This window comes from Nannobrachium achirus (assembly GCF_963921795.1).
Source record: "Nannobrachium achirus genome assembly, chromosome: 7".
Lineage (NCBI taxonomy): Eukaryota > Metazoa > Chordata > Actinopteri > Myctophiformes > Myctophidae > Nannobrachium > Nannobrachium achirus.
Genome location: NC_137816.1, coordinates 44,196,939 through 44,205,604, shown reverse-complemented (window position 1 = coordinate 44,205,604; position 8,666 = coordinate 44,196,939). Strand labels below are relative to the sequence as shown.

The window sequence follows — 8,666 nt, the reverse complement described above, 5'->3', positions numbered from 1 at the left end:
ATTTTATTCGAGTAAATTTACCCCCATTGATTCCGGATGGGGACCCGTTTCGAAGCGGGTCCCCATCCGGAACGAATGGGGGCAAATTTATTGTTATCACATTTTTGTCTTAGGAATGCGACAAAAAACAAAAAATATTATTGAACTCTAGTCTCCATGGCGTGACTAATCAATAGAAAAAAAGTCATTTTGGGGGTGAACTACTCCTTTAATGTGTGTTTAGCTCATCACCAGCAGTGCCCCAGGAGAGTAAATATTTAGCATGAAGATTTAATGTGGCTTGATTTGGCCTACGGGGCTGAAGATGGATGGAGGATTTGTATTTGTTCAGCGGTCCATTATGAGTCACTGGTTCAGGGCGTGTTCATCGTAATAGGGTCTATATAGCTCTGTGATCTCTCCCACCGAATACAATAGCTCTCCAGCCACTTGTCACGCAGACACCTGTCAGCACCTCTCTGTGGACAGCGCTCCCTTGCCTTAACAATGCAAGCCGAGGAATACAATCGAAGAGGTGATATTGAGTTGTATTTCATATATTGAATCGGTCTTACATCAACGTTTTTAATGATCAAGTTTAAAGTTCAAGTGAAGTTGATATAATGCTAGTTGTTGCTGTGTCTATTGTCTAACAGGCAAAGAATTGGTGGACTACATCACAGAGTACCTGGGCTCCATCAGAGACAGGAGGGTGATTCCAGATGTGAAGCCGGGCTACATGAGGGAGCTGATCCCTGACTGCGCCCCTACAGAACCCGAGGAGTGGGAAAACATTTTCCAGGACATTGAGAGAGTCATCATGCCTGGGGTAAGTTCCTGTGTGTGTCAATTCTAAATGCAAAGCTTTGATTTGAAATCAACTTGTAGGAAAAAATCAATATCTTCTTCTCAGTAGTTAACCCAAGTCACAAGTGATTGTAAAGTTTTTACAGTGGGGTCCGGGGACCCCCAGGGGTCCTTGAGGGGATATTCCAGAGTGTTCCCAGCTAGATTTGTTTATATAGCATCAAACTCTGATTCTTATACTTTTGGCTATTCAGCAAAAAGATATATAAATACAAATTAATATATAGGCCTATATAATTTAACAACACAAATCTTGGGGTCCCCCTGGCACAAAATATTTTCAAAAGGAGGTCTGTAGGTAAATACATACAATTTGGGGGTCCTTGACATGAAAATGTTTGAGAAGCATGCACTGTTCTAACCCAGTGGTTCTCAACCTGTGGGTCGGGACCCCCAGAGGGGTCCCTAAATTATTTTGGGGGGTCCCCAGATGTTTAGCTAAATGTTAACATCGTTTTCTCACTCAACAGTAAACAAACCAACATACAATATAAGTGTATAATGGTATCTGCAAGTGACAATTTAAGGACATTTTTAGTACCTCTGGTCAAACATATTGGTCAAATTGTCAAATATTAGAGTCAGAAATTGTGAAAATAGCAGATCTACATGCTCACAACGCCTCGCAAACACGATGCGTTGTGAGCATGTAGATCGGCTATTTTCACAATGGATTAGATCGAGTCAAACTAAAGGCAATGCCAACTCCTACAATTCCAAGTGCTTGTGCAGGGTGGGGGGTCCGCAGTTCAAATATGATTATTTTGGGGGTCGCAGCCTGAAAAGGTTGAGAACCACTGTTCTAATGAAAGTGCACTGTGCAGGTGGTTCACTGGCAGAGCCCTCACATGCATGCCTATTACCCCAGCCTGACGTCGTGGCCCTCCATGCTGGGAGACATGCTGGCCGATGCTATCAACTGCATTGGATTCACCTGGGTAATTATGGGAGCCATATACTCTGTAACCAATGTGCTGTATTAAACTAAATGCTGTTGTTAAAATACCAGTGGTTTTCAACCAGTGGTCCTTGAGGGGGTTCCAGGTGGTCCCCAGCTAAAATGATGGAGAGTTGGTAAGAAAATGGACCCTTGTAGAGCTTTAACTCTTGAGAGTGTAAAATGAAACCAAATGGTCCATTTGGTTTCATTTTACACTCTCATCAAATTATTATTAAATGCCGAATAAATAATTGACCTTGATATGAAAACCACTGATATGGTATACTGTAAGTCATACAGTGGCGGCCCGGGGGCCACATGCGGCCCCCACCTTCACTCAATGCGGCCCGCAGGTTAATATCAGAATACTGATATATTATTGGTTTTAGCTGTTATAATTCAAAACGTGCAAACATGACCCGCTTTAATTACTTCAGTCGACTGTATATTAGTATCTTCTTGATGACTAGTAGCCTACAAGTAGTCTTTTTTTTATGTCCAATGCATTTGTGATTAAGTTCATAAAGTAGAAGTAACATAAGTAACATAAGAACCTGTACAAGTGTACATGCATTTGAAATAAAAAAAACTTTTCAGGATACCAATTTAAAAAAATATAGCAACAATAGCAGATCTACAAGCTCCAAATGCGATGCATTTTGAGCTTGTAGATCTGCTATTTTGATTTCATTGTGGTCCTCTGGAGTGTGTGTGTGAAAATATAGTGGCCCTTTCCAGTATCCAAGTTGCCCACCCCTGCTGTAAGTGATGAAGAATAATGTTGCTTTTGGTCAGGCTTCCAGCCCGGCATGCACGGAGTTGGAGATGAATGTAATGGACTGGCTGTGTAAAGCACTGGGGCTTCCTTCTTTCTTCCTGCATCACCAGCCTGATAGCACAGGAGGAGGCATACTGCAGGTACACAGTACTAGAATATCCTACTGTTACTAGATTTAAATATTACTCAAGTAGAAGTTGGATTACTTGTGTTGAACACAAATGCCTGTGGGTGCTCAGATACAGTCAATAATTTGTATAGAAAATACCAGAAGTTAGATACATATGCCTTTATTGATTTTATTAAATTCCAAATGTAGAAGAAAGAGAGAAAGGATCGCATCTATTTGGCAGGGGGAAAAGAAAACAACAAAGTGCTCTTTGATTCAAATGGGTGACAAAATTGATTGGCAAAAAAAGGAAGAGACAAAGGCGCTCTTGTGGAAAATACACCTACAGTACGTGTTTCATGGCTTCACCAGGGTGACTAAAATACTCAAATGTAGTTGAGTACAATAATCCATCTAAAGTGCTTGAATAGTGCCTGGATTGTGGCTTAGCGGTCCGGGCCACCTAGGCTCTAATGTACTGTAGCCTGACGGTGCATAGCGGGATCGAGTCCATTCTCGACGATCTTTACTGCATGGCTCTCCCCATCTCTCTCTCCCACTTTCCACTACAAATAAAGGCAGAAAAGCCCCAAAAATATCTTTAAATATCATAACACAATAACAAGAGTATGTCTACTTGCAATTAGTTATACTTTCCACCCTTGCAGGTAGGTAAGACCTTGGTCTATTTCACCTGCTGAGTCAGTGGATGGCACTGATCTCTGTGACACAGTTTGTTTTAACAATTGTGTTGATTTTGCATATTGTGTTTGACCCTGTCTCTCTCCTGTTAGAGCACGGTGAGTGAGAGCACCCTGGTAGCTCTGCTGGCTGCCAGGAAGGACATGATCCTTCAGCTACAGACAGAACTCAACCAGGAAGTGGACGGCGCCGTCCTCAACTCCAGACTGGTGGCCTACGCCTCAGACCAGGTCAGGGTCACTCACTCTGATGCATGCTTAAAGTGCCTGTTCTTCTCATTAAGAAAGTACTATGGATAATGCTATGCTTTTGCCTTCAGTAGTATGTTTGTAAGTTATTACAGTGCATAACTAGAACTGCACTCTGTCGAGGTGCCAACTTGCTCCTTGTGCACAAGTAGGCCATGTATGGCCTATTTGTGTGCCAGCAGAGCGCGCCATGAGGTGTGCTCACCACTGGTGATGCCAATGACATCACCAGGAATGCTGGTCCCTCATTGGCTGTTAATGATGACATTGTCAGAAATGCTGGTCCCTGATTGGGCTACGGGCTTAAATACACACACAGCTACTTACCTACCTACCTACCTACCTACCTACCTACATACGCAGCCGAACGCAGTACTTGCTCACTCTGCTCTCTGCTGGCGCAAGTAATAAAATACCGTACATGTATTACGTATTCAAACAGAGTAAATGTTTAAGTGCATTGTACCAATAGTATTATTCATTTCATAACTACCACTGCAATCTCATGATTAAATGTTGAGTTGTAGTTCCAATATGAATAACAAATCAGAACAAGTTGTTATTGTCATTGACATTGTTTGACTATGTAAAAGGTAATATATGAACTAGTGAAATGTAACTAGTAGGCTTTGTAACTACACAACTGACTGAAAGTAAAAGAGATGATGTTGGATTAAATGAAACAAAAATAAACGAATGATGCTGTGTGTCACTGTGCCTCCCAGGCCCATTCCTCTGTGGAGAAAGCAGGACTGATCTCCCTGGTGAAGATCAGGTTTCTGCCTACTGACGAACACTGTTCCCTCAGAGGGGAAACTCTGAAACGAGCCATTCAAGAGGACAGGAGCATGGGCCTGGTTCCCTTTATGGTAAGCACAAGGAATACAAGGGCGCTCGCTTCAAAACACACCCGCCCCGCGTCAAATCTGGCGACCTCTGAACGGTCGCCACCAGGTATTCCTAAAAGTAACCTCAGTTAAACTATGCCTAAAACCTAACCTTATTCCTAATCTTAACTTCAGTAAAACTATGCCTAACCCTAACCTTTTTCCTAACCGTAACCTCACTAAAACAAATACAAGAATACAAGAACCTCTAGGGGCGAGCGGTCCTCGCATTATGTTTTGGGGGGAGGCTTCCTGTTACCGGCACAATCTGCTAGAAGTAGAACAGGAACTCAAGCATGCCTTTTTGTTTAATACATTTTAAAAGCTCAGGAGTACAAGCTTGAGTATCAGATTTGAAGTCATTTTAAGAGTATAAGGAAGTTTGTTGTATATGTTTTCCAGCTGTGTGCAACCTTGGGAACTACAGGAGTATGTGCCTTTGATAAACTAACTGAACTGGGGCCAGTGTGTAAGTACATTTGTAAACTTATTTAAAATATTACATCTTAAGGTCCAATATTTAACTTTAATATTGACTTAACTTAAAGGAGTAGTTCACCCCCAAAATAACTTTTTTTCTATTGATTACTCACGCCATGGAGAGTAGAGTTCAATAATATTTTTTGTTTTTTGTCACATTCCTAAGACCAAAATTTTATTCGAGTAAATTTACCCCCATTGATTCCGGATGGGGACCCGTTTCGAAACGGATCCCCATCCGGAACAAATGGGGGTAAATTTATTGTTATCACATTTTTGTCTTAGGAATGCGACAAAAAACAAAAAATATTATTGAACTCTAGTCTCCAATGCGTGAGTAATCAATAGAAAAACAGTAATTTTGGGGGTGAACTTATCTTGTGGCTTTTTTCATGTTTCCTGACCTCAATTACACCCAAAAAAATGAACATTCAACATTCAGTGGTTTTTCTGTAATCTGTCGTTTTTTGAATAATAAGGCTCAGAAAAGTGAGTTCATTTTCCTCTGACTAACGCATCAATGATCATCCAGGGGAGGATGTGGTTGTAGGGGAGGGTCTTTGATGTTACTTTCCACTGTGTTTGTATCGTTCCAATTCCAAATTATGCACCATTTACCAGTTCAGTTGTTGCGTTCACCCTCACCTACAACCACACCCTCCCCTGGATGATGATGCGTACGTCCAGAGGCAAATGAACCCATGAAATGAACCTGAGCCTATATTCCAAAAACTACAAATTACAGAAAAAACACTGAATGTTGAATGTTCATTTTTTTGGGGGTGTAATTGAGGTCAGGAAACATGAAAAAAAAAATGTATGTCATTTTAGAGTTTGTATTCTTCGTCTAGATTCAGCTGTGTGTTGTGTTGGACAGGTGCAGAGGAGGGTTTGTGGCTCCATGTTGACGCAGCGTATGCTGGCTCTGCCTACTTCTGCCCAGAGCAGCGCTGGTCACTGGAAGGCATTGAATTCGCTCAGTCCTTCGTCTTCAATCCGTCCAAGTGGATGATGGTCCACTTCGACTGCACAGCCTTCTGGTGTGCATTGCCTCTTACTTATGTCCCAATTTGGTAGTGTTTCTTGTACAGGTTCAAAACTACTGACGAGTAAGAACATGTACTTTACTTATTTCTATCTCTAATATTGTTATATTGTATTGTTATTCTGTGGAACATATGGATTAGACCAGGGGTCTTCAACAGGGATCCGGGGGTCCTCAGAGTTACTACAGGGGGTCCAAATGTTCCAATCCTTTTTAGATTAACAACTTGAACCCTAGTGTCCCTATTCTGAGAATTGTAGCCAAAAATAGCAGATCTACAAGCTCACAACGCCTTGCGCTGCGAGGCGTTGTGAGCTTGTAGCTTGTATTTTCGGCAAAGAGGTTTGGTGTAGAGGGTACACAAATTGACATGAATCCAAAACACACTGATGATTGTGTTGTCAAACAATGAAACTATATGGAATCTATGAAAAGGTTGTGGGGGTCCCTGTTTCATCTCTCTCTCAACTAAGGGGTCCTTGGCCTGAAAACGTTGAAGACCCCTGGATTAGACAATTTCCTGTATGTAATAATTGTGACAGGCCTATGAAGACATGGATTTCCCTTGTTGCTACAGGGTCAAGGACAAATATAAACTCCAGCAGACCTTTAGTGTTGACCCTGTCTACCTCAGACATGACAACTCACAGGCAGCCACTGACTTTATGGTATGATTTCCATCTGCTTCCATCCATTTGAACATCCCGCCATCTCAGTATGTCAGTTTGTAATGTGACACCTTACTGTTCTTTTGTCCAGCACTGGCAGATTCCCCTCAGTCGCCGTTTCCGTTCTCTCAAGCTGTGGTTCATGATGCGTTCCTTTGGCCTGACAAACATCCAGGCTCACATCAGACATGCAAGTGACATTCTGTCCTTTGTACATTTCCTGTGGGGTCTGGTGAAGTTCATATAGAGATATAGAAATATACAAATATGTAATTGACTGCAGGGCTGTGTTTATGGTATATGAGAACGTTTTGAGTTTAAAAAAAGTTAAAGTCTTTTTTTTTCTCCCTTCTCTCCTCTGGCCCCCACACACATGTAAAGCATCTTTGAGTATTTAGAAAAGCGCTATATAAATCCCAGATATCATTATAAACCATCATTATATTCCAAAGATAACCAGTCACACAAGACCCAACAGCAGCTTTATTTTGATCTTACATTATATGTTTTCTTTTTGCTTTTCAGTACTAATGTTTAAAAACTGTTCCCTGTCTAATTAGGGAATAGAGATGGCAAAGCTCCTGGAATCCCACATTAGAAAAGATCCTAATTTTGAGGTTCCTGCTGAAAGACACCTTGGCCTTGTGGTCTTTTGCCTTAAGGTATTTAGCACTCACACTGCATGCGTCTTTTACTTATAACTCCCCAAAATGATATTTGGTTGGAGAGGAATGTCAGCTAGGTTAGGGTCAATTATTATCTTTGTAAAGATATGGTTTTATAATGTATAATAGCTAATGATTGTCAAGTAGTAACCATTTGTCAAGTAGTAACCATTCAGTACACCTAAAATGGTTCAAAGGTGAGAAACTAGAGGCGATCTAGTTTTTTTGCACGGTTAAGAGCCAAGATCAAAAAGATAATAGAATATAATGATAGACTTAAACAATAACAAGTTAAGTGTTTTTGACTTTGTATGAAACTTATTAACATAAAGTAATAATCCTCTGCAGGGGGGAAATGACTTGACCCAAGAGTTATTGCGGAGACTGACCCGGTCTGGCACCATGTACCTCATCCCTGCAGACCTTCACGCCAAACGCATCATTCGATTTACGGTGACGTCACAGTTCACCACAGCTGATGACATCCTTAAGGACTGGGACATCATCTCCAAAACAGCCACCAATCTTCTGGCAGAGATGGAACCTCCCTCTGGCACAGAGGAACCAATGGCAGGGGAAAGTGAGGGAACAAGAAGGCTTTCGAGATCCGACACTGACAACACAGCCAAAGATAGCCCAAAATCTGAGATCGAGTGTCCTGGCTCCAGTCTGGACAAGGCCGAAGTGGAGCTGTGGATTGACAAGGCTTGGACGAGGTCCAGGAGACCGATGCGCTCACTTAGCTGCAACAGTGAACCTTTGCCATACAACTACATCGGGCCCCTGTCTGGCTATGACTTTGATCCTGCAGTAGTCCAATCTGTGGGGAGGGCAGGCCCCCTATCTAAGATTCCAGAGATGCCCTCAAATGTTCTGGGTAAGCAGACCCTAAAAAAGCTTACAAAGTTCTACAGTTCACCCAGTTTCTGCAACCAGTTGGTGCAGTGTGGTAGATGCCAGCTGTGCTGCCCAGTGAAGGGTTCACAGATGGCTGCAAAACACTCCAACACTGTACCTGAGTTTCTAGAATGATTTATTTCACAGTTGATGTTGGTCGGGTTTCCCAAAGCGATTTTAGCTCACGCATGGTCCCGGGTTTACATGGGTTCTGGCAGAGCGACTTATTTAGCCCCCTACAACTACACCATCATTCAGATTTCACAAACAAAGGGCTTAATAAAGTCTAACACCTGTCTAAATACGGTACGGCGTTCTATAATTACCCGTATCCTCTGTGTTCTTTAATAAGAAGCCTTTTCATCTGATCGCTGTCTGTTTACCTCAATGGGGTTGGTGCG

General features: G+C 42.0%; 1 protein-coding gene across 1 annotated transcript; it reads left to right on the top strand.

The window, feature by feature from the left end:
• Nucleotides 1-486: 486 nt before the first annotated feature.
• On the top strand, nucleotides 487-8,400 carry hdc (histidine decarboxylase; the record flags this gene model as incomplete). Its single annotated transcript, XM_080730250.1, has 12 exons — nucleotides 487-514; nucleotides 636-808; nucleotides 1,671-1,784; nucleotides 2,582-2,704; nucleotides 3,468-3,605; nucleotides 4,349-4,492; nucleotides 4,913-4,979; nucleotides 5,868-6,030; nucleotides 6,613-6,703; nucleotides 6,795-6,893; nucleotides 7,264-7,365; nucleotides 7,717-8,400. 12 exons carry the CDS (start codon nucleotides 487-489, stop codon nucleotides 8,398-8,400), a joined length of 1,926 nt encoding a protein of 641 aa, XP_080586376.1.
• Nucleotides 8,401-8,666: the final 266 nt, after the last annotated feature.